This window comes from Myxocyprinus asiaticus, chromosome 28 (assembly GCF_019703515.2).
Source record: "Myxocyprinus asiaticus isolate MX2 ecotype Aquarium Trade chromosome 28, UBuf_Myxa_2, whole genome shotgun sequence".
NCBI lineage: Eukaryota > Metazoa > Chordata > Actinopteri > Cypriniformes > Catostomidae > Myxocyprinus > Myxocyprinus asiaticus.
This window is the reverse complement of record NC_059371.1, coordinates 23400408-23427495: the sequence shown is the minus strand read 5'-3', so window position 1 is coordinate 23427495 and position 27088 is coordinate 23400408. Positions and strand designations below refer to the sequence as shown.

Below are 27088 nucleotides of genomic sequence, written 5' to 3'. Positions count from 1 at the left end.
CATTTATCTTACGTGGGCATTTTATTTGCTAGCCCCAATAACATCAGCAGTGATTTCATTAATCATGATAACTTAGTACTAACCAGCGATTCAGCTTTATTTGTTTAGGCCGTCAGGATTCAGCAACGATTCAATGTGTGGCAAATCTTTTGCATTTGTATCTCTTTAAATGCCTTTAATGTATGTAGAACTTTAAGGACTAGTTCACTCGAAAATGAAAATGCTCTCATTTACTGACTCTCACGCCATCCCAGATGTGTATGACTTTCTTTCTTCTGCAGAACACAAACGAAGATTTCTACAAAGATATCTCGATCTGTTCGTCCATTCAATGCAAGTGAATGGTGGCCCAAACTTTGAAGCTTCAAAATGCATATTAAATGAATCCATAGGACACTAGTGGTTGAATACATATTTTCAGAAGCTAATTGATTGGTCTGTTTATCACCCATACCTACTTTTAACATGCACAAAGACTGTGAGTTGCCAAAAACAAAAGGTAAAAGTGAAATGGAGATTTATAGTAAAGGCCTTAAATATTGATCTGTTTCTAATCCACACCTATCATGGATTACTTTTATGCTGCCTTTATGTGCTTTTTGGACCTTCAAAGTTCTGGTCACCATTCACTTGCATAGTATGTCCCTAAAGAGCAGAGATATTCTTCTAAAAAAAATTGTGTTCATCAGAAGAAAGTCATACATCTGGGATTACATGAGGGTGAGTTTTTATTTTGGGGTGAACAACCCCTTTAAGATTTAAATTATATCTAGCTTTGTTTTTGATTTGCCCTTCTTATTTGTAACTGGAAAATGTTCAACACCAAGGAAATAATTTATTGTCTTAGAGGAGCTCCATTCCTGAGTGTGTAGTTCTAAATAACAGGAGCAAGAAACGATGTAAAGGTTTATTTTAGTAAACAAATCCCAGTATGGGTAATGCATATCACATGAAATCAAACTTGGGGGAAAAAATGGTGAAGGTGCTGAGATTTGTTGCAGCTTGATGAAATTGCAGTGAAATACCTTCCTCATCTGCACTGAAACCATGCAAATTTCTTTAAGTCTGACAAGAGAGAGAAAAAAAAAACACTTTGGGTCCAGGTACTACATCAGAACATTTAGTTATCTAGTGATTCACTATACAAGACCTTTATGCCTAGTGATATTTTATGAAATAAGAAAGTTTTGTTTTAATGTTTTCATTGCTGAAACATTAAAACAAAACTATGACTTACAGGCAAAGTTACTCAAACGGTTTGAAATATCAACAGTACAGCAGCTGAAAAAAATCAGGTCACAAGGTGCTCAGGATAAGGCATCAGTTGTTTTCATGTCAGAGTCTTGTGATGAACGTGTGTGGCAACTGCTTCTCCAACTGCTTGAATTATTTCAGATTCAATCTGTAAAAAGACAAGTCTGGTGCTTAAGTGCTCACAAGGGGTGTTAAAGCAATAAAAGACAGGGGTGACTACATACTACATGCTCACTAGTGTGCAGAAAGTTCCATATGGGACAGTAATTATTACCTGGTCATCCACAGACACCTCATCTCTCTCTCTCTCTGACAGCTCTGCATCTTGGGCAGAGGCATCAAGATCACCCTGCTCTACCTCTGTCAGAATGTCCATGAGGCCCCCTCTGCAATCTCTCTGATGGTTTGGTCCACTCTGAGGAGTGGTGGTGGTGTAGTGGACTAAAGCACTGAACTGGTAAGCGGAAGGTTGTTGGTTCAACCCCACAGCTACCACCATTGTGTCCTTGATCAAGGCACTTAACTCCAGGTTGCTCCAGGGGGATTGTCCCTGTAATCAGTGCACTTTACATTTACATTGTAACATTACATTAATGCATTTGGCAGACACTTTGGATAAAAGCGTCTGCCAAATGCATAAATGTCCTCTACAGCAAGTGCTGTGTCAAATAGCAAGGGAGACAGGGGACACTGCAAACCCTCATCTTCAATGTCAAGATCCTACACATGAAAAGACTTGTCAGCAGTTGGAATTACATCACTGACTGTAATTTTAAAATGAATGAGGAATTCATATCCAAGCAGCAAGATAACATTTATGCATTTCCTGGGAAATTCCCATCATGCAAATCTAGAACAAAGGCTCCTGTTTGATCTGAGGTTCCTCCTCCATTATACTGTCATGACATTCAAGCCTCAGTATCTCAATTAATGGCACATTTCTTCAAATTAAGGTCCATATAGTTGAGATAAGTCAACATGTTGATCTAGGGTAGAAACAATTCTAAAACAAAATGTTTTTGTGAAACAGTGCATACAAAAGTACTATTAAAATGAGAAATCTCCTCGTCTCTCATCCTCAAATTCCATCATTAAGATGTCAGTGATCAATGTAACCAGCACACAAAGTCCAGCAATACTATTACTGTGTAAAGACATTGTTTTCGGAAACAAGCACTGTGAACAAGTAATGGAAAGGCACATAAATGGGGTAGTAGCGTAACAGGATAATAAGACATTTCCAAAAATAAGATTAAATGAGAGGCTTTACTGTGGGCACACAAACATCAGACACCCAAAATTAAAGACAGATCACTGTTGAACATTCAGATTAATTTGTTTTTCATTCATGTGAGGCTACAGGCAAGTATGTGATTTACACAGCATGTGTGAGCAGCTCTGTTTGCAGCATGTAGATACTTGATTGATACCTCCACATGATACCTCCACAATCTGGAGAGGGAGCGAGGTGTTTTGATGAACAAATTTAATGTGTTAATTGCAAGAAGTTAATTATTCTGATAATGTGAAACTTAGTTTGAAGGGATGTGCCAAAACAGTTGTGGGAAGCAATTGCACACAGTGATTTGTTTTAATGAGGAAAACCCAACACAAATCATACATCACTGAATTCCAGAGGTAGGTTTTCTGTTGGCTGGAGCTCCGCGGCACTGAGGTACATGTCTGTAGGTGCAGTAGCCAGCTGCTCCGGGGCAAGAGACTCCTGTTCAGGCTGGTACATGTGTGGAGGTAGGGACAGGTGCAGAGGGCAACGGGGCTTCTCTGACTGTCCCATGTGCACAGACCAATCACATGGAACATCTTTCAGGCCTGGGCACATCTTGAATAAAACTTGGCTACTGTCTTGGTAAATGTCTAGTGTGAAAGGTTAAGACAATATAGATAATGCATGCACCAAGGAGAACTAATACTGGGGGGGGTTGGGGGGGGGACACTTAAAGGGTTAGTTCACCCAAAAATGAAAATTCAATCATTCACTCAACCTCATGTTATTCCAAATCTGCATGAATTCTTTCCTTCAGTGGAACACAAAAGGAGATGTTAGGGCCTCAGATGCCATTCACTTCCACTGCATCTTCTTTCCACAAAATGATAATGAACTGTAACTGTGGCTGTTATTCTAGCCAACATCTCCTTTTGTGTTCCACAGAAGCAAGCAAGTAATACAGGTTTGGAACATGAGGATGAGTAAATGACAGAATTCTCATGTTTGGGTGTACTACGCCTTTAATACTGAATTTATTAGAAAAAGAAAGGCTTCCTAAGAAGTGTTCCTTCTAACTGAATTGACTTGACCCATTATATAAAACTGGGAAAGCCAACAGATCATAAGACTTTGATTTAAGCCACTGTTTGGAACCAACAGCTACAGCAAGCTGTGGGCCTTGATTCAGGGCTCCAGGAGGAGGTATACTGATATGTGCCCATATACAGGAAATCTGTATAGATTAGCAGAACTAAATGATCAGTCCAGATTTATTTTGCAAATTTGACAGAAAAAAAATGTAACAGATCTGAATTTAAGATGTATTGAAACAACTGCACAAGGATACGAGACACACAATGACGTGTCATTGGCAGACATCGATTTGAACAGCGTGTCCCCTCAACAAAAGAAATGCACCTCTGGCCTATACGCATTGCCTATGCAAAAAGACAACAAGATAATTAAAAAAAGATACACAGACAATAATAAAAAATAACTGACAATCACAGCAGGCCCAGATTGTCTCTTCTGACTGAACTGACAGTGGGGTGTAAAAAAAAAAAAAAACAGCAATAATAGTTAAAGAAACAATTTAAAATAAATACTTCAGTTTGCTGGCCTTCATTCAGGGCTCTTTAAAATGGTAAGGTGTAAAATAAAAGTAAATAGAAAAAGACTTTTAGGAGGCGGTATTGAATCGTCTATACGTAAAGGTTCTGATGAAAAAAAAATGGAAATTGTTATTAGGTTTACACTTTTGAAAATGTCTAGATTTCCTTTAAAGGGATAGTTCACCCAAAAATTAAAATTCTCATCATTTACTCATGCTCATACCATCCCAGACTTTCTTCTGCAGAACACACATGAAGGTTTTTAGAAGAACATCTCTGCTCTGTTGGTCTTCACAATGCAAGTGAATGGTGACCAGAAGTCAGCATAAAAGTAAACCATATGACTCCAGTAGTTAAATCCATGTCTTCAGAATTCATATGATGTGTTGGTGAGAAACAGATAAATATTTAATTTTTTTTTTACTATCAATATCCACTAGGGATGTTCCAATAATGATACTGGTATCCAGTGTTGGGGGTAACACGTTAATCAGATTTTGTTTTTCTAATAACGAGTAAAAGTACCACAATAGTTTATTTTAGACCATAATATCAGACTTACTTTTTAAATAAAAGTAACTTGTTGCTTTTGTACACTTCTACTTTCCCTGTATTGCGAGAAATCAGAAGTAAAAATGTGCAAACTTCGGGGAGATGTAGTGCATGATTGGCATTATAGTTCTACAGAGTGTGAGGCCAGAGACTATTTAGCAGAGTGAGACGAGTCACTTCTATTTAAATGAATGGGAGAAATTTGAACGTCCAAACAAGAAGCTCTAGCACCCAACAGTCAATGGATGTAGAAAGGAAGTCCTGCCTTACAGGTAAAAGAGTCAATCACCTTTTAGATGCAGACATCACCCGTCAAACAACTCGCTATTGCACATTTGCTATACAAGCTGGGGAAATTGCATGTTTTAGCATAATATGAGGTCAACAATTGGTTGAGTGAAATGAAACTGATTCATGTTAATACACACTGCATAAAAAAAAAAACAAAAAAAAAAAAAAAAACAGTAAATGCGTTTAGGCAGAGGGAATATAAGACTAGTTTTCCACTGGCCACGACATGATACACAGGGTGAAATACTCACTCAATTCACTGACTTGTGCAGCTGAACTGCTCAGTGTTACAGCTCCCCGTATCTGGGAGAATGGGATGAGAAAAGCTGACTCTGGATCAGTGGCTCCGAGCAACATTACACATCGATTGTGTATGCAGAGAAAATATATTATTTTCTAAAACGATTCTACATTTTTGTTTTAATATACAAGTAGTTTGATTCATGAAAAAAACAGTTTATGACATTTTGGTAGCATTAAAAACGATTCCATTAAAGTTGCATCAACATGCGCCTTTGAAGTTGTATGTAATCTACCAGTGGCGTCTGTACGCACCATGGATTAACTAAGATGACTTATAATAAAAGAATATTTTTCACATCAGTCACATTCCTTGAACATGTTAGGCTGGCATTCCCCACTGAATTTTATCCTGACTTTTCAAAATCATCTTAAGTTGACTGACATTGCCAATGGGCACAGCACATGATGACATATGATGCAGGTTTAGGTGTTGGACTTTGCTGCTTTAGGTAAGACAGTGGTTATTCTTCATTATTCATATTGGCTGTCATGTTGATGGAGAAACAAATCATGCATATTCATGTTATTGATTCTTTATTATAAATATGTGAAGACCTACTTTCTAAATATCTGTTTGTTTACTATGTTGTTTTGACGTGTTGTACAGTAGCTAGCATGACCTGTAATATCTCTTGTATGCAAATGCATTTGTACGGAATGCATAGCATAGCAGAAGAGAAAGTGGCTGCGAGAAAAAAGTAATGCAAAAGTAACGTAATGCTTTACTTTCCATAAAAATTAACTTTTTAATTAAGTTACTTTAAGGAGTAACGCAATATTCTAATGAGTTACTTTTAAACGTAACGTTACCCAACACTGTTGGTATCTGAATCGGGTCCGATACCGCGCTCATGTACTCATACTAGTAAAAATAGCCAATACAAAAACCCGATACCATCTGACGTACAAATGTCATTATGTAAACATTCAGCGCATAAATTAAAATCACATTATGTCCTAATGCGATTATTTAACCTCAAAAGCTCTGATTTAATGAGATAAATATATCATTTGCATGTGTGGCGCGCTTCAAATGTGAGCACTTGTAAATGTGTGGAGCCAGTGTTGAGCTGACGCCGGCTGCTCATACCTTTTAAAGCTCCACCTTGACTCTTACAGGGAAACCACCATCATGAGCATCGCATGCTCTGTTTGCAGCAGATGACAGCAAACATCACGCAAATGCACTTTGTAGTGTGAGGCACATACAGAGTACATATTTAATTAAATAGCAGCCTTTTGCGGTTTAATAATCACTTTGAGTCATGTAGCATGACCGGCTTTTCCAGACTGAAAAATTACCTTCATAACAAAAACATTTCAAAATAAAAAGCTCCGTCAAAATTAAAGCTTAATAAAAAAAAAAAATCTCTCTACTGTAAAGTTATGTAATATTCACTGTATTACTACTACTACTACTACTACTACTACTACTACTAATACAATAGTAATTGTATTATATTTAAGCAATATCTCACATCTGTGATGTTATGCAGCACTTTATTTGACAAAATATAACTCCAGTGTTGTATTTTGGATTGTGCTGTTTAAAACCACTTAATCTGATAAAAATGCAATATTATGTTGAAAACTGTTATATTTTCATTTGATAAGTTAATGAATTCAATTATTTAAACACCATTTTGATGAAAAACTTATATGGAGTTCAGAAAAATGAAACCAAAAAACAGGTATTGGACTCGGTATCGGCAAGTACTAAAAATGAAGTATCAGTACTCTTACTCAAAAAAAAAAAAAAAAAAAATGGTATCGGGATATCCCTAATCTCCACCTTTGATCAGCCCCAAGCGAGTAGGTGGCTGAATGTGAACACTTCCACACCAGAATATGGCAGTGAAAGTGTAGATTTACAGTAAAAGGGGGCTTAAAGGGATCTGTTTCTCACCCACACCTATCATATCACTTCTGAAGACATGGATTTAACCACTGGAGTCTTTTGGATTACTTTTATGCTGCCTTTGTCATTCTTGGACCTTCAAAGGTTTGGTCACTATTTACTTGCATTGTATGGACCTACAGAGCTGAAATGTTCTTCTAAAAATATTTGTGTTCAGCAAAAGAAAAAAGTTATACACATCTGGGATGGTATGAGGGTGAGTGAATGACAGAATTTTCATTTTTGGCTGAACTTTTTCATTTTGGAGTGAAATTAAAGCACTTTAAGCATTTTCAAGATACCTTGATCATCTTTTTCAAAGCACCTTGAAGCTTTAAATATTATCCAAATCTAAATGTTACCTGACAAAAATGCAATGATAAAAACAGCATGCTCTGTGATTTCAAACATTGCCCACTCTATAAGAATGAAAGTTTCAAGAATTCCTTTAAACCCACAGACAGCCAAGACTGGAATCCTTAAGATTACATCCAAAGTCTTGCATAGAGTCGGCAACACTGGTTATCTATAGTGCGTGAATTACCATGGGGAAAACAAATCCTGGTTACTGTAGTTGCTTATTCATTTGCATGTGTAAAATGAAAAGAAATAAACAGATTTGGCCATTTTTAAATAAGGTTTGTTTGTGTGTGTGTGTGTGTGTGTGTGTGTGTGTTTTCACTTCAAATAAAAGCAAAATTTCTACAACTGATATTTTGTCCCCAGCTATCTGAATAACGGCAAAAGACCGCTTTGAAAAATACAAGTTATTCAGTGACAAGATATCAGATACATGTGGAATCTCACCTCTAAATATGCACATCTGCAGCAGAAATACATTTAGTGTGATGGGATTGTTTTCCCCCACACCAGTAAAAGACATGACTCCAATAAGACTGATTTGAAGAATATTATGTTATTAAAACGAGTGATTTCAGCTGTTCGGACAGCTAAAATATGTAGGCTAAGGGATAATTGTACACCCAGGCTGGGGCACACATTCAACAAGGCATTAGAACATGTAATAATGCTTGTCAAACAGGGTTTCTGCAAGATGAAAATAACAGGGTTTCTGCAGAGTATTTAAAATCAAATAAGACTTTAAGACCTTTTTCAAGACCTGAACAAATAAAATTAATACCGTATCCCCATACCAAAACAAACCCAAACAATGTCAAAATAAATGATGTATCACAGACTCTTAAACAGGCAGGGGCACTCATTCAACATGGCCTTAACATTGTTTATCAGTAAAACAGGGTAGGATATATGCAAGTTTAAAATACTCTACATGTTTTCCACATATATATCACATTAAAATTGGTTTATGTACCATTACATAAATAGATACAAATTAGAGGCTGACAGATATTGGATTGTGCCAATTCGATAATGTGTTGAAAGAAAGCCTGTTAATCTGCCAATAGTTTTTTTTTAAATTGGTAGCCTATATTAAATGTTCTTAGTCTTTTCTTCCTGTGATGGGGAGGGCCAGACAGAGGCTACAAGAGTCCAAATTTAATGAAATTCCAGATGCAGTTTATGGTTGGGGGGGGTTTGCAGTTATGATTCATAGCATGGAACGTTGAACTTTAAAGACACTTTAAGTTTGAAATAAACCGGGGACTTTTATTTTGAAATGTTTGCGCTTCACTGCTTCCACCTGCTCATTTAAACAAATAAGGGATAACAATATCTATGTTTTACAATAATAAACAGTTAAAAGTAAACATTATTATTTCAGCAACACTACATCATCAGCATCATCATCATCAACAGTTGTGTGTAAACAAATTTCCGATATTGCCTAATGATTGCGAACAGCTCTACAGCTGAAAACACTCACAAGCCCCCCGCATACTTGGAGAACATACAACAGTGCCACATTTTCACTCTGAAGGACGCAGTGCATGCATTTATTTAATTAAATCGTATTCTTTTGAAGTTTGATAATCATATTAGGTCATCTCATGATTCCTGTCTTTCTGCTTCCAAATTTAAGACCTTTAAGTAAAAATTAAGACTTTTGTTGTATCATTTAGGATATTTAAGACTATAAGACCTTAAATTTTGGAAAACTGAATTGAAGACATTAAGACTTAAGGATCCGCGGGAGCCATGAATAATAAATGTTTTCCACTTAATGAGTTCATGGAAGTTACTTTTAAACATTAAAATGTATAAACGTACCAACATTTCATAGCTGATGAATAAACAACATTTACCTACAAATGATTAAATGAAAAGCGTCATGCAGGGGCGTCCATTTCAAAAGCAAACTGTAATATTATACTACTAAATAGTATAATATTAGAATAATAATCATAAAATTAAATGATTATTTAATGTTAATTTTAACTATTAAAAAAAAAAAATATTTCCAACATAATTTAATTACATTCACACAGCATTGGTCCTATTAAATCCTAAAGCCTTTTTTTTTTTTTACAGTAAACTAAGACATTTGTATGTCTTGTACAGTTTTTTTTTCCCCCATTTAAACATGCTGCTCATTTACAATGTGGTGAAATGCCATCTCCTCCGCTTCTGTGCCCCAGTGTCACATTATTACAAGAATGTTTTGAATTACGTGAAAATAAAGTGATTTCGTAGCACTTTGTGTTCTCAGCACACATGATCAGAAAAGCGCACCGCACAGTGATAGCAAACCAAACTCAGAAAACTCCTGAGATGGATGGAGTTTGTGTGGGCCATTCGCTGACTGAGACAGTTGAAAACACAGTGGCCGTGCTTGGACCATGTTAATCCAGACTATGAGTACATTTAATTAAATTGCAGTCTTTTGGGAGGTTTAATAAAATCGCACAGTCGTCGCAATTTCGATTTCCCAAAATTTAACACATTTGTCACATACACTATATGGCCAAAAGTTTGTGGACACCATATGTGCTTGATGAACATTTGATTTCAAAACCTTAGGCATCAATTTCCCCCTTTGCTGTAATAACAGCTTCCACTCTTTTGGGAAGGCTTTCCACTATACTGTATGTATGGCTGCAGGGATTTGCTCTCATTCAGACACAAGGCTATCAGTGAGGTCAGAAACTGATGTTGGTCGATGGGGCCTGACTTTCAGTTGGTGTTCCAGTTCACCCCAAAAGTGATCAGTGGGGTTCAGGTCTGGGCTTTGTGCAGGCCAGTCAATTTCTTCCACGCCAGACACAGTAAACCATTTCTTTATGGACCTCACTTTGTTCACAGGGGCATTGTCATGCTGGAACAGAAAAGGGCTATCCTCAAACAGTTGCCACAAATTTGGAAGCACACAAAGCCCAAGCCATTGCATAAAGAAACTTTATGATTTTTCTTTACTGGATTTAATGGAGTAACCAAATTCGTTAATTAGAAGGGGATGTCCACAAACTTTTGGCCATATAGTGTACATTTACTTTCTGCCCAATGTTTAAGTATTCATGCAAAATTACATATTGATTGTAAATTACTACAAAGTAAATTCAAATTTTAAAGAAATATTTGGCTTAGTGCCGATAAGTGCAAACATCCACTGATGTTTTTTTTTTTTTTTTGCACACTTTGACGAAGGATTTTCTTGTTGTTGATCACTTTTCCGCATCGAGATATATTATTTCTCCTCTTACAGCCAGCTGTCATTGAAACGCCACTCCGGACTTGACGGAAACAGGATATAATTTCTTGGATGCAATCTACCACAATGGAGAGACGTGCAGTACTTCCATTGCGCGTGACATCAAAGCAAAGGAGAAAGTTGCAAAGTGGCACACATGCATGCCCACGCTGACGAGACACCACAAACACAATGACGATTGTATAATATTTATTTCAAATTTTCAATAATTTTAGATCGTATATAACAGTCAACAAGCCAAGGGGAAAAAAAAAGAAAAGAAAAAGCATTTTCCAAACTTTCCAGACCGTACAAACTCTGTCATTCAAAATCTAGAAACAAAACCATCGGTCATGAGTCATTACATTTTAAACCTTCTATACCTGTGGTGATGCTCCCTTAGTAATTGCTTGTCTATGCTCTCCGAGCTGACGATGCAGCAAAGCCTCCAAGCCATAGCGGCAAGATAGCGACACAGGGCCTTTAATTTCTTCAGGTTCTCTCACTCCTTCATGGACAGCCCTTCTGGATCTGTTAGCAAGCTGCTCCCTGTAACACAAACATCAGTGATCAAAGTTAGTCGTTAACAGTACATCATGCCACTGTAAGTTAGAATGTGATCAAAGGATGACAGGGAGCCATCTTACCAATTGTGTCATGCTCAATTTTGCAGTTGTGCAGGTAGTGTCGCTTCTTTTCTTTCAATAAGTGTTGCAGATGTTTAAATTGGTCTATGTAGAGCGACTGAAGTCTGATTAGCTTCTCGCGGGTGATGAGCGCCACTTCCTCTGCCATGTATACACCCACATGCCTATAGAAAATGAATCACCCTCCATTACTTTATTCCTCAGGTGACATTCATTTAACACAGGTTTTGTGCACCGGTAATTAAATAAAGTCAGTAATAAATTAATGAATGTCTCACTTCAAAGGGTCTTCATGGTCACTGTCTACGCTTACTGCTTCACTGTCAGGGTCTCCTCTCCACATCTGATCCAAAACAACTGGTTCCTGCTCCTCTTCACTCCAACTGTCATCATCTATACAGAGAAATGCATGCAGACATTCATCAGCATAAAAACCAGATAAGAGTTAGATCATTAGAGAATGCCGCAATTTTACAGATCCTTTGTCTGAAGGCTTTTATATAAACAAGACTCCAAGCTTAAGATAAAATTTAAATGTTCAAATTTAAAAATAATTGTACTCATCCTCATGCCATCCCAGATGTGTTTGACTTTCTTCTGCTTAACACAAACAAAGACTTTTTTGAAGAACATTTCAGCTCTGTTCAATGCAAGTGAATAGCGGCCAGAACTTTAAAGCACAAAAAAGCATATAAATGGCAGATTAAAATTACCCATGAGAATCCAGTGGTTTAATCCCTGCATTAAGTGATATGATAGGTGTGGGTGAGAAACAGATCAATATTTAAGTCCTTTTTTACTACAAATCTCCACTTTCACATTTACATTCTTCTTTTGTTTTTCCCGATTTGCATTCTTTGTGCACAACGCCTCCTACTGGGCAGGGAGAATTTTAAGTAAAAAAGGACTTTAAATCTGAGTATAAAGGATTGCTTCTGAAGGCATGAATTAAACCACTGGAGTCATATTGATTACTTTTAGGCTTACAATATGCTAAAAATCTTCATACATGTTCTGCAGAAGAAAGAAAGTCATTCACATCTGGGATGGCATGAGGGTGAGTAAATGAGAATTTTATTTTTGGGTGAACTATTCCTTTAAGTCTGTTTACCATATCTCAGGGACATACACTATATTGCCAAAAGTATTCGCTCACCCATCCAAATAACTGAATTCAGGTGTTCCAATCACTTCCATGGCCACAGGTGTATAAAATGAAGCACCTAGGCATGCAGACTGCTTCTACAAGTATTTGTGAAAGAATGGGCCGCTCTCAGGAGCTCAGTGAATTCCAGCGTGGTACTGTGATAGGATGCCACCTGTGCAACAAGTCCAGTCGTGAAATTTCCTCGCCACTAAATATTCCACAGTCAACTGTCAGTGGTATTATAACAAAGTGGAAGCGATTGGGAATGACAGCAACTCAGCCACGAAGTGGTAGGCCACGTAAAATGACAGAGCGGGGTCAGCGGATGCTGAGGCGCATAGTGCGCAGAGGTCGCCAACTTTCTGCAGAGTCAATCACTACAGACCTCCAAAGTTCATGTGGCCTTCAGATTAGCTCAAGAACAGTGCGTAGAGAGCTTCATGGAATGGGTTTCCATGGCCGAGCAGCTGCATCCAATCCATACATCACCAAGTGCAATGCAAAGCGTCGGATGCAGTGGTGTAAAGCACGCCGCCACTGGACTCTAGAGCAGTGGAGACGCGTTCTCTGGAGTGACGAATCACGCTTCTCTATCTGGCAATCTGATGGACCAGTCTGGGTTTGGCGGTTGCCAGGAGAACGGTACTTGTCTGACTGCATTGTGCCAGCTGTGAAGTTTGGTGGAGGGGGGATTATGGTGTGGGGTTGTTTTTCAGGAGCTGGGCTTGGCCCCTTAGTTCCAGTGAAAGGAACTCTGAATGCTTCAGCATACCAAGAGATTTTGGACAATTCCATGCTCCCAACTTTGTGGGAACAGTTTGGGGATGGCCCCTTCCTGTTCCAACATGACTGCGCACCAGTGCACAAAGCAAGGTCCATAAAGACATGGATGAGCGAGTTTGGTGTGGAAGAACTTGACTGGCCTGCACAGAGTCCTGACCTCAACCCGATAGAGCACCTTTGGGATGAATTAGAGCGAAAACTGCGAGCCAGGCCTTCTCGTCCAACATCAGTGTCTGACCTCACAAATGCGCTTCTGGAAGAATGGTCAAAAATTCCCATAAACACACTCCTAAACCTTGTGGAAAGCCTTCCCAGAAGAGTTGAAGCTGTTATAGCTGCAAAGGGTGGGCCGACGTCATATTAAACCCTATGGATTAAGAATGGGATGTCACTTAAGTTCATATGCGTCTAAAGGCAGATGAGCGAATACTTTTGGCAATATAGTGTAGCTATACTGGAATAAAAAATTAAAAAAAACAATTGTATATATTCTGGATTGACTTTTGTCTTAATCTGCTTTCTTTTTGATGCTTATTCCATATTAAATTATAGAACTGAAAGCTGTCCATTTTCTCTAAAATAGCAACCAAACTGGAGCCGTTCACATTTAATTTCATGCATGTAGCTATAAGTTGACACGTTTTATTTGATTCACAGCCAAACTTTAAAAAGATTTCTCAATGGTTATGAGGTTAATAACATGCCTGGTTAATAAATAACAGTACATGATGCAAAGCCAGTTAAAGCTCACCTAGTATGCGACTAGCTTCTCTACGTCCCTCTTGACTGTAAACTCCATATTCTGGCCGACGGTAGCCACTGAGCTGAGACAGCAGAACTTCAGGGGAAGGTCCCGATGAGGTTTTTCACTTTTGAGCTTGTTGAACCAATGCATTTCTGCGAGCGTGCTCAGCACAGAATATTACCCTATGGAATGGAATGCAGCACCACTGGTCAAATATATATTTTCAAATAAAGTTTACGAATACATAAGGGCGTAAACGATCACACTCACCCTTGTTTCTTCTCTGGTTTCAGGGCTGCATTGGGGCAGCGCTTGCCATTCTTGTTGGAGACGTAGCTGCACTGCCTGTAAGGAGCATTCTTATCCTCAAATAAATGCTTGATGCAGAACTCCAGGCCTTCCAGACGAGGCTGTGAACAGGGTCTCTCGGTGTGGGAGCAGGTCTGAGGCTCCTGGGCTCGAGCAGTCTGGGTCACTCTACCCCTGCTGGACGGCAGCACGTGGATCCGAATCCTGTTCATCACTGATGGGATGCAAGAAAGTCAAATTAAACACTGTAATACATACACCACCATTTCTGAGAGACATTTTGGACAACATATAGAGCATTCAGTATGTCATTTTAGGTGAACTGTTCCTTTAATGAAATTACTCAGGTCATTTACTCACCCTCATGCTATCCCAGATGTGACTTTCTTCTGCAAAACACAAATGGTCCTCACAATGGAAGTGAATGGTAACCAAAAATTTGAAGCTCCAAAAAGCACATAAAGTCAGCATAAAATTAACGCATACAACTACAGTGGTTTAATCCATGTCTTCTTAAGCGATCTAACACATTTTGTGTGAGAACAGAACAAAATATATCTAATTTTTCCCACTGTAAGTCTCGACATCAGCAGTATCCTTGGCAACCATGATTTCAAGGTCGATTTCACTTCCCAGCGCTACCTGGTGATCAGTGCACATGTCAAGCACTAGGAAGTGTAATCAAGCTTGAAATCATGATCTGTTCTCACTCAAAACCATTTAGATCACATCAGAAGTCATGGATTAAACCACTGGAGTCATACGGGTTACTTTTATGCTGCCTTTGTGCTTTTGGAGCTTCAAACTTTTGGTCGCCATTCACTTGCATTGTATGGACCTACAGTGCTGTGAATAAGTATTTGCCCCCTTCCAGATTTCTTCTATTTTTGTGTATTTTTCACACTAAATCGTTTTAGATCTTCAAACGAGATAACAAAACAAAGGCAACCGGAGTAAACACAAAATACATACATATATACATATGTATGTATATATATGTGTATATACATACATATATATATATATATATATATATGTATGTATTTTGTGCCTTTGTTTTATCTCGTTTGAAGATCTAAAACGATATATATAATTTATTTATTTTTATTGAATAAAAATTTATCCAACACCTATATCACCTATGTGAAAAACTAACTGCCCCCTTAAACTTAATAGCTGGTTGTGCCACCTTTAGCAACAACAACTGCAACCAAATGCTTCCGATAACTGGAGATCAGTCTTTCACAACACTGTGGTGGAATTTTGGTCCACTCTTCTTGCAGAAATGCTTTAGTTCAGCCACATTGGAGGGTTTGAGCATGAACTGCCCAATTAATGTCCTGCCACAGCATCTCAATCAGGTTCAAGTCAGGACTTTGACTAGGCCACTCCAAAACTATAATTTAGCTTCTTTTGAGCCATTCAGATGTGGACTTACCCCTATGCATTGGATCATTGTCTTGCTGCATAATCCAGTTGCGCTTGATCTTCAACTAACGGACTGATGACCGGACGTTCTCCTTTAAAAGATTACAGGATTTTCTGGTAGAGAGCAGAATTCATGTTTCCCTCAATTATTGCAAGTCGCCCTGGCCCTAAAGCAGCAAAGCATCCCCACACCATCACACTACCACCACCATGCTTGACCGTAGGTATGCTGTTTTTTTGTGGAATTCTGTGTTTGATTTACGACAGATGTAATGGGACCCGTCTTCCAAACAGTTCCACTTCCGACTCATCAGTCCACAGAACATTCTCCCAAAAGGTTCGAGGATCATCAAGGAGTGTTTTGGCAAAATTCAGACGAGCCTTAATGTTCTTCTGGGTTGGCAGTGGTTTTTGCCTTGCCACTCTTCCATGGATGGCCTTTTTGGCCAGTGTCTTTCTGATAGTGGAGTCATGAACAGTGACCTTTATTGATGTGAGAGAGGCCTGCAGTTCCTTGGATGTTGTCCTTGGCTTTTTGTGACTTCCTGGATGAGTTGTCACTGTGCTCTTGGAGGAATTTTGGAAGGTCTGACACTTTTGGGAAGGTTCACTACTTTGCCAAGTTTTCTCCATTTGGAGATAATGGCTCTCACTGTGGTTCTTTGGAGTCCCAGAGCCTTTGAAATAGCTTTGTAACCCTTTCCAGACTGATGCATTTCAGTCACTTTTTTCCTCATCATTTCTGGAATTTCTTTTAACCTTGGCATAGTGTGCTACTAGGTGAGACCTTTTAGCCAACTTCATGCTGCTGAAAAAGTTCTATTTAGGTGTTGATTTGATTGAACAGGGCTGGCAGTAATCAGGCCTGGGTGTGTCTTGTCCATCTGAACACCATTATGAATACAGTTTCATAGATTTGGGGATTTAGTAACTAAGGAGGCAAATACTTTTTGACACAGGCCCAGTTGGTATTGAATACATTTTTTTTTTTTTTTTTTTTTTGCTTCAATAAATAACATTATTTAAAAACTGTATTTTGTGTTTACTCAGACTACCTTTATGTTAGATTTTTTTAAACAATTTAGTATGAGATATACACAAAAACAGAAGAAATCAGGATAAACAATTTTTCACAGCACTGTTCTGTTTTCTGCAGAAGAAAAAAGGTCATAAACATCTGGGATAACATGAGGGTGAGTAAATGAGAATTTTCATTTTTGGGTGAACTTTTCCTATAAACAGGGTGCACTTAATTCCCAATGCTATGTGCTTGCAAGTAAAAAACCTCACGGTAGAAGCACACAAATGTATTAAGCCCACTTATCAAAAGTCAAATATGCACTGTTTATGTTTATCGATTCTTAACGTTATATAACGATTAAAGGTGGTCATCCTATAATATTCGTTCAGATTCTGAAAAGCATGTGTGACCTACAGAAATTATAAGAGATGCCAAATAATAATATACCTTAGTATACACGCAAATTCTAAATGTAACATAACAATGACTCGGGGTTATCAAAAGTTAATTGTAATCTTCCGAAGAAAGCGCCAAATTAATACACCGATACTGCTGTTCAGCCATCTTTGAATTTGGAGTGCAAAATAGGCTCCGCCTGATTTAAACTGTCACTAAGCAACAACTGATATGCTTAATATACATGATCCTTTTAGTGTAAGACCATTTTAAACGTTGTATTCGGGCAATTCCACGAGCAAAACTCACCGATTTAGTGATAGTTCTGTTAATGTTTGGCTGAGGTCTTCCAGTTCAGCCTCCCACGATGTACCCCAAACTCAAAAAAAACTGCAGCAAGCGCCGTCAACCATTTTAGCGCCCTCCTACGTTCACGTTGATTGGACCACAGCACACCATTTGATTGGAGGCCTATAGCTATTGATTGGGTATATCCCTTTACTACTGGCCACTACAAGTGAAACTACAAAATAAAAGTCATCCTATGTTCATCGCTCAGATTAACGTACATGGCTTTAGACATTTAATATAAATAGAAATAAAGAGAAGAAAACAATCTCTATTAAGGTAAATAATTTAATACAAATTGTAAAGTGCAGGAGATCTTCACTTATAATTTCATGCTTTGTTTTGTGACAGAGGTTTAGTTTGTCCATAGAGCTGCCATGACTTGTACATCCTTCTCAGTTTCTTCAGATTTGGTTTAGGAGGATCCTGTGGGGATATAAAATGTACCTTTATCAACATACACGTTCAAGTATTTTCATATAGCGCAATATTCTCCACTGAAAGGAGGTTTTCTCCTGTGATATGAACATATAGTGATACAAAGTGGGAGCCGGCCAGTGTCAGAAATTAACTTTTATATTAAGGGGCAATATTTGCCCACTGAATTTGATTTTTGACTATATATGAGGGCAAATTGTTTTTTCCCTAACCATTTAAAACAAACTGACTCAACCGTTTGTCAAATTTGTGAATTTAATCAATTCACTAATACACTCAAAATTATTAAGATTTACACATTTCAATTTCATAACAAAATTCCATCAGAATTGAGTAATCTTTAACAAAAAATACTAAATATTTAAAGTTTTTTTTATTAAACATTGATTAAAATTACATAACCGAATTTTATGAAATTGAAATGCATAAATCTAAAAAAAAGAAGGGGGAAAAAAAAGGCTCTAATATTTTTCTGAGTGAATAAATTCTTAAGATTGAGTATTTGTTTTACCTCTTACCATAAAAATGAAATCAACATCAACCAATATTTTATACCATAACATGTATAACAAGGGCTGTAATTTTATGAACTACTGTATATCAGATGTTACAACTGAAAAACAGAATAAATTATTATGAGGACATTTTTTGCCCCCACATTTTGCATTTTGAGGGCATTTTTGCCCCCAGCCCCCCTTAATTTCTGGCCCTGGTTCCAGCTGATTAGGATATGCTTATCAGTTTTTGTGTCATTTCAAACATGTTTGGTAACATTTCGAAATAAGGTTTCATTTGTTAACGTTAGTTAATGCGTTAGATATCATTAACTAACAATGGAAAATATATTTTTTACAGTAGTTATTCATCTTTGTTAATAAAAATACGATTGTTAGTTCAGAGTACATTAACTAATGTTAACAAATTCAACTTTTGATTTTAAAAACATGTTAGTATATGTTGAAATTAACATTAACCAAGATTTAGAAATGCTGTAAAAGTATTGTTCATTGTTAGTTCATATTAACTAACTAAATTGTTAGTTCATATTATCTAATGGAACCTTATTGTAAAGTGTTACCACATGTTTATAATGGGACAAAGAGCAATGGAGTAGTTTTAAAGTTGAAATGTACCTGTTGATCTTCTAAGTGGTGAAGATCTGCCAGAGGGACAATGGAAGGTCTTCCATGGGCACACTGGAAGGGAAGCTGGCAAGAGGAGAGCGAGCTCACCAGACTACAACACTCCTCTTTACTCAAAATGTGATTGAACTTAATCGCTCCTATTTAAAACAAACAAACCAATGGCAATTTTAAAAACATATTCAATTTAACAATTGTTACATTTACTCAGATATACAAAAATGTTTGTTGTGTCTTTAGTACACAAAATGTAACCATTTTCTTAGTGTTCCTTATAACAGTTTATAAATGGAATATATTTAAGTAGAAATCTGATGGCTTCATAACACTAACCATGACAGGCTTGTGAGGCGAGCACATTATGAACTGTTAAAGGCAACGTTCCTCTCACTCTTCCTGTTGAGCGCAGAAGCTGCAGACATGGGTCAAAAGAATGAGGCCCGTCACAAACAAATCCTTCAAGCTCCAAAACCATACTTAAGACCAAACAAATCAAATATGAACGTCATGGTTCACCTCAATATGTTCACGCAGGTAGTCCTACAAAAAAAAAAAAAAAAAGTTTAAGAAGAAGTAAACACACTTACGTTTCTAAACTGAGTTTAAATCAGTTAAAACAATTAAAAACTGTGTCTGACCTCTGCAATGGTTTTAATTACCGACCGCCTTCCACGGCGAAGCTCTATGCTTTCTTTCTCTGTGAAACACGTGGGAAGTCTCTCCAATGACACATTCAATGATTCGCTCTTTGGGAAGCTTACGTCTAAAGCGATATCCCTCAAAAATGCCTGATAAGACCTACAAGAACAAAATAGATATTCAAGAAACCATTTATTCAGGGAAGCGGTAGGTTCACTGAAGACATATTTATGTTTTAGAGAGAAAATTGTAGTGGAAAAAGGAATGTTGACTCAGACAGCAGCTGCACTGACCTCAGAAGTCTCATTTCCTCCTCTGTTATACTAATCTCCAAGGGTGGAGTTACACTTGAGGAACACAGCCTCTTTTTTCCAGGTGTGTCTGGGTCATCCTCAAAGGAGTCTACATCAGACAATCACCAGTGTTGGAAACACTAAGTTGAATCAATATTTGGCTCTTTTGTAGATAATGTGTATTAGTGTAATGTAACTGGTACTTGTTCTTATACATGACAAAGACTTTTATGGAAGGTATTTTGTCACAACCCCTAGATGTGAAGTTTATTTATAGTTTCACATTTATAAAATTTATATTTGCTACTGGATCACGTTACTGTATTTACCTGTTACCAACCCCTCCAGTCGAACTCTTTCATGGGCAGCATGTTGATCAACCAACACAAGAAGATTTCCTGCAGGGGAAGGCAATGACAAATTTTAAGGACAATGTCACACAATTCAATGTAATGATTTTCAGCCCAAGATTAACACAGTACCTTTATTTTCACTGCTTTCCGAGGTGTCTTCCTCCGTTGTGTTTATCAAACAAGCAATAAACTTCTTGTCCACTTGATTGATGACCTGAGGCAAAAACAACGTTACTTAGTACAGCAAGATTAATTTCCACCACAGAAAATAAGCCTTGTTTTGTGACATAGTTATTTTAAGTGACATACAAGTTCCTCAGTGCACTGAAAGAATGGAGGGTAAGACTTACTCTCATTGTGTGGATCATATTCTTGGTAAACCGGTAGGGGAAAAGAATGTTGTGGATTTTTACAGCAAGGCCCTCTGCTTGACCGCTGGTCACATCCACAGCTACCTGTTCAGAATGAATTGGAAAATAGTGTACATGTTCTCATTAGGTATGGGCATTATTGAGTAATTTTGTTGTCGAGTACTCTTACCCACAAAAAAAATGAAAATATAAGTTAAAATTAACAATTACGGATGTGAAATGTATTTTTTGTTTTATTCACAGAAGTTACTAAAAACGGTTTCAAAATAAGCTAACATCAACAAAGTATGTTTTTTTTGGGGGGGGGGGGGGGGGGTTGGGGGAGAGAGAACAATATGCATGAATAAAAATGAAAAATATTAATAGTTAAAAACATTTGCACTCACCCGGAGCTTACATACATTCAACAAGCACTTTATTAAGAACACCTCTAGACCTACTTATTCATGCATTTATCTAATCAGCCAATCGTGTGGCAGCAGTGCAATGCATAAAATCATTCAGATATGGGTCAGGAGCTTCAGTTAATCTTCACAACAACCATCAAAATGGGGGGGAGGGGGGTTGTGATCTCAGTGATTTTGACCGTGGCATGATTGTTGGTGCCAGACGGGCTGGTTTGAGTATTTCTGTAACTGCTGATCTCCTGGGATTTCAGTCTCTAGAGTTTACTCAGAATGGTGCCAAAAACAAAAAACATCTAGTGAGCAGCATTTCTGCAGATGGAAACGCCTGTCGAGCTGACAGAAAGGCTACGGTTACTCAGATAACACCTCTGTACTATTGTAGTGTGCAGAATAGCATCTCAGAATGCAGAACACGTCAAACCTTGAGGCGAATGGGCTACAACAGCAGAAGACCAGGTCAGGTTCCACTTCTGTCAGCCAAGAACAGAAAGCTGAGGCTCAGTTGAAGACTGGAAAATGTAGCCTGGTCTGATGGATCTCCATTTTTACTGAGGCACACAGATGTTAGGGTAAAATTTGGGGCAACAGCATGAATCAATGGACCCAACCTGCCTTGTGTCAACAGTCCAGGCTGCTGATGGTGGTGTAATAGTGTGCAGAATGTTTTCTTGACACACTTTGGGCCAGTTAATACCAATAAATCATTGCTTGAATGCCACAGACTATTTGAGTATTGTTGCTGACCATGTGCATCCCTTCATGGCCACAATTTACCCATCTTCTAATGGCTACTTCCAACATGATAATGCACCATGTCACAAAGCAAAAGTCATCTCAAACCGGTTTCATGAACATGACAATGAGTTCATTGTTTTTCAGTGGCCTTCCCAGTCACCAGATCTGAATCCAATAGAACACCTTTGGGATGTGGTAGAACAGGAGATTCACAGCAAGAATGTGCAGCTGACCAATCTGCAGAAACTGTGTGATGCAATCATGTCCACATGGACCAGAATCTCAAAGAAATGTTTCCAGCATCTTGTGGAATCCATGCCACGAAGAATTAAGGCTGTTTTGAGAGCAAAGGGAGGCCCTACCCAGAATTAGTATAGTGTTCCTAATAAAGTGATCAGTGAATGTAGAAATCAATACTGGCGGCATTAGGGCAATGCATATACTGTTTATAAACTCTAAGTCTACATAAAGGTTATCACATTTTTAGAATTTGTGGAACATTTTATTATTTCACAAAATCAATTTGCAATATTCAAGTAGTGTTTTTAATAGTCAACTAGCTGGTGCCGAACGAGTACTCGATAAATTGATTACTTGTGCACATCCCTAATTCTCATAAAATGACAACTTTAAGATGTATTTGAGTGAACTAAAAAACTGCAGTCTTTTTACCTCTGGTGGTCGTATGAACACTGGGTTAATCCATTCGGAGAACAAAGTCGACAGTGAATTGGGACCCTGGACATCCTCTTAAGAAAAGTGAGTAAATTAAGAAAATTAATAAATTGGCTCCAAAAAAAACTCAAACCTGTCCTGATTTCAGCCTATAGCTGTACCTCTGCTGTCTGTTTCTGAGCAAAGAACTCTTTCTGCTCTGGGTTTGGGCAGAAAGGGAAGTACAATATCTGTCTGAAATGGATAACACCTGTACTCAAATCCTATGAGCAAAGAAAAGTAGATTATGATGTTGACTATGGTAAAATGAGTTTCATAAGTTTAGAAGAACCTAAAAAAAAGGGTAAGAACATCCATTAGCTATTAAAACACTCCTCATTGAATTCTTCCTACCTGTTTTTGAAACAACACTGACTGCCATGTTGGTAACATCTGTGGTACATGCAATTTGAGTCTCCTCCACTGGAGAATTATATTTGCTGAGCCCTGTAACTTGGTTGATGTAAACCAGCTTTCCTAATGAACTATCATAATGAGCCAGCCAATTGCTGAATGTTGGGATCGCTTTATCATTTTCATGGCTTTCATTTGTAGTCTGACCTTCAATTCCAGTGTTGTGTGACTGAGGATCATGCTGAGATGTTAAGCCAGGTTCATCACCAAAGCTCAAACTTCCCCAAGAGGAAGTCATATTTTTGTTGAGGTTTGAGTCTTCTGAAGTGGAAGCAAGTATTTGTGTGTCCTCCTCAATCACAGCAATGTGTTGAAGGTCTTTAGAAGGATCACTCAAAACAGAATCAACAGCTCCAGAGAAATCGAACAAAACATTATTTTCTCTATCCACATTATGTGTATTCCGATAATGTCCAAAGGGACTTTTTTCCAATTCATTGAATATGGGATCAACACTGGACATCTCTCTGAAATGTGAGTCAACTTGCACAACTGGGCTAGACAAGTCTGCGCTAATAAGCAAATCAGAATCTCTACTGACCTTGTGGGATTGTTCATGTTGGGGTATTATTAATGCTACTTTGTCACGTTTTAAATGGGAACATTTGGCAGCCAATGCTATTTTGTCTCCCTTGTTCCATGGTGAAGATTCAGTTGAACATTTAGAGCTGGTATGCTCAGAAAGAGTAAATGGGCTGTTCCTCAATAAGAGCTTGTCTATGTTGTTCTCTTGTTTCTTGCAATCAGTTGTAACCAAACCATCTAAATACAAAGTAGATCCTATAGAGCAGCCACTCAGTGAGGACTCTGGTTGTAAAACACTAGTTGTCTCCTTATTTTTTTGTTTTTTCTCAGCATTCTTTCCAAACAACCTTTTGAACTTGTCAAGAGAGCCGGTTTCAAAGGACAAAGTTAATTTATGGCATGGTGCCATTCTAACAGTCTTTGAACTGGTGCCATAAAAACTGTGGCAACTGTGCAAGTCTCTTTCAGTGTCATTTAATGGCAAAATTCTCTTTGGTGGATTAACTTTGTTTGGCAAACTAAATTTTTGCAAACTATCCTGTTCCCCTTTTTCATCCAGTATTGAAATCTGGCTCTTGCTTCCTGACACTTTATTGTTGTTAAAACTAACTGGTGAGTCACTATTATTCATGTTAGGATAGTTTGCATTTTTATGACATTCAAGTATGTGGTCGCCTTTGCAATTGTTATTCAATTCTGTAGCAGTTGATAAAGTGGTCTGTTCAGGAAAATCACCACCCTGAATGGCTTCCTTCGAATAACTTGCAGTGTTTGATGACACCTGCTCCAGCATTTGAAAATCACCACAGACTTCCAAATCATTGGTATTATCCTTGTTCTCAGTCAGTGCTTCAAACCCCTCATGTGTTGTACTACTTGTATCCTCAGCAATTTTCTTGAGGTTTCGTACTGCTGCAAGGGTCTTTACCTTTCTCCCTGGACTATTTGTTGGATTATCAAAAACACTCACCAAATGATCAGTGTCATTCATGGAAAACTCAGTCACCAAGTTTTCCTTAGTGAGGAATGATTTTACCCCTTCCTCAATGCAGATGAGAACATTATCCCAGTCTTTGAACTCTATAAGGGACTTGGCAGGTTCTAGGCATATGTCATACTCAGAGTAGTGACATTTGATGTTTAACATATAGACTCCATGTAGATCAGTTCCACCCCTTTGTTTAGGGCTTGATGTTAAAGGAGACAAAGTTGGACTGTTGTTTTGTCTAGCCGCACTGCTCACTCTCTTCAAGAGGCAGTTGAGCATTTTATGAATGCGTGTCTTCAGAAGAAGCCTCCCATTTACAAACAGGAATTGCAAGCTGTTGTTGTAGTGGCCCTCACGGCCAATATGGCCAGTCATTTCAAACTGCTCATGAGTATAACTGACCTCTCCAAGCTTTTGAGCTCGACTCAACCCATGAATCTGAACAAACCTGTAATAGCTACTACTTGTTTTGGAGAGCTGCACCATCATGTGTGCCGAGTTATCCTTTTTCACAGTAAATGACACAGATGGCTGCATCAGTGATATGGCTTCCACTCTCTGACGGATTCGCTCAGTTTCTAAAACGTGGTCCATTCTCTTTCTTCTTACTGGCATGGTGTAGAAGAGGTTGTAGATGGACACGGTTGTCCCCGCAGATGGACGAACAGTCTGTGCTTCACAAACATCCAACCCCCTTCCTTCATTGAAGCCTTTAACATATGTTTTCACAGACAGCTTTGTTCTAGAGGATATTTCTACCATTTCAGCCAGGGACACAATACTGGAAATTGCTTCCCCTCTGAACCCATAAAAGCGGAGATTCTCCAAATCCTCCAGTGTGCTGCATTTGCTTGTGTTGTACCGGATTCCTACTTTCTCCATGTCCTCTTGGCACATTCCTGAGCCATTGTCTATCACCTGCACCTTGCAGGCCTCTATGTCTATTTTAACAGCTACACATGTTGCTCCAGCATCAATGCTATTCAATATCAGCTCTTCCACACACTGCTGCAAGGAGAAAATGGCAACGCCAGAGCGCAGCTGTGCTTGAACTTCTTTGGGCAAACTCTTGATCATTCTGAAAAATATAAAGGTTAAAATACTTTAATGTACAACAATGAAAAGAGCTAAATGAAATGTTAAAATATCTCTTTTTGTCTTCCGCATAACAAAGAATGTCATACGGGTTTGGAATAACATGAAGGTAATTATGAGTTATTTAATTATACACATGCACGAAACACTAGTTAGCATTCAAAATGATCATTTAATTAGAATTAATAGTTTTAATAAGCGTATATACCTTTTGACGGGTTTTAAGATGTCAGGTGTGACTGAATAAAAACACGCAAATGAAGAAACAGGAACATAGTTTAAATGTCAAAACTAACCGCCAGCTGTGTCACTATTGACATGTACACAAATAAAGTAGCCGGTATGTTTGGTAACCGTCATAGCCGTGGCTCGTGATGTTAAAATTCAGTACGTTTACAATGGCAGTGCCCCATTTTGTGACCTCTTCTGAATGAAATAAATAACATTTGTTTCATATGTCCATCGATAATTCATGTAGAGTGTAGCACAAACTACTAACAACAACAACATGGACTGCAACGGAAATGACGCTATAACGTGAGTCGCGTGAAGTAAGAGACCGTAGGGGGACAAACATTGCGGATGTGCGTCATTAACAAAAGTCTCCACAGAATAAATAAAGCAACATTAATTTAAAATTAGTCGAAAAATATAGGGAAATGGAAGATGCACCTATTTTTGAAAGTTAACAACATAATCTTATTTTTAATGCGTTTTAACATTAAATTAATGTACAATGCTACTTTTGATACATGCAAAAAATATTTCATCAGTAATTAACAGAGGATATAGCCTTTTTACCCTAAAAATAATACGTTTCAATTAATCTCTATTAGGGTAAGTGCTCAATAAATTGCGCTTTATGGTTACATGTATGTTAAATCAAGTTGCATCGATATAAATAATCACAATTGTGTCTTAACGCACAAACAACTCATGAGTGGGCCTACATTTCATGTATTTTACCATGTTTCTGGTTTGGGTATTAACACGCTGAAGAATACCTTGAAAGAAGCATGAGTCTTTGTCATAGAAACATTACATTTATTAGTCTTTTCCGTCATATCTGTGCTTATTTCATTGTTGGTGAATACAAGAAGAACTTTACAAAGTCCCTGCAGGTGCTAGTGGATAAGAAAATCAGGGTAAGTTGGAGGACTGACAAACAACTTAAGTGCAGGTTTAATGTTATAATGGTGACAAGAGTGCCTTATAGCTTATTATACAGAAGAACATTATATATAATATAATATAATATAATATATATATATATATATATATATATATATATATATATATATATATATATATATATATATATATATATATTAGGCTATTTTTTAAGATTTATACATTTCAATTTCATAACAAAATTCTATCAAATTGAACTGTGTAATGATTAACAAAA

General features: G+C 37.7%; 1 protein-coding gene and 1 non-coding gene across 10 annotated transcripts; both read right to left on the bottom strand.

Annotated features, from left to right (window-relative positions):
- Positions 1-893: 893 nt before the first annotated feature.
- LOC127419130 (DNA mismatch repair protein Mlh3-like) lies at positions 894-26189 on the bottom strand. 9 transcript variants are annotated; one of them, XM_051660276.1, is made up of 23 exons: positions 25889-26189; positions 23013-25663; positions 22781-22882; positions 22617-22693; positions 20782-20886; positions 20561-20645; positions 20408-20476; positions 20079-20187; positions 19785-19944; positions 19663-19686; positions 19480-19558; positions 19138-19286; positions 17528-17992; positions 14335-14587; positions 14071-14246; positions 12546-13686; positions 11668-11782; positions 11390-11553; positions 11126-11291; positions 3828-3918; positions 1529-3129; positions 1238-1402; positions 894-1065 (listed from the first exon to the last, which is right to left on the bottom strand). In XM_051660276.1, the coding sequence occupies exons 2-13, from the start codon at positions 25660-25662 to the stop codon at positions 17897-17899; spliced, it is 3705 nt and encodes a 1234-aa protein (XP_051516236.1). In that variant the 5' UTR covers position 25663; positions 25889-26189; the 3' UTR covers positions 894-1065; positions 1238-1402; positions 1529-3129; positions 3828-3918; positions 11126-11291; positions 11390-11553; positions 11668-11782; positions 12546-13686; positions 14071-14246; positions 14335-14587; positions 17528-17896. The 9 variants fall into 9 exon arrangements, with proteins under 9 accessions (XP_051516236.1, XP_051516241.1, XP_051516238.1 ...); XM_051660281.1 differs by having other exon boundaries at positions 11703-11782; XM_051660278.1 differs by lacking the exon at positions 12546-13686 and having other exon boundaries at positions 1529-1974; positions 2876-3129.
- LOC127419577 (small nucleolar RNA SNORA2/SNORA34 family) lies at positions 3541-3674 on the bottom strand. Its single transcript, XR_007893699.1, has one exon. It is a non-coding gene; the product is annotated as a small nucleolar RNA SNORA2/SNORA34 family (small nucleolar RNA).
- Positions 26190-27088: the final 899 nt, after the last annotated feature.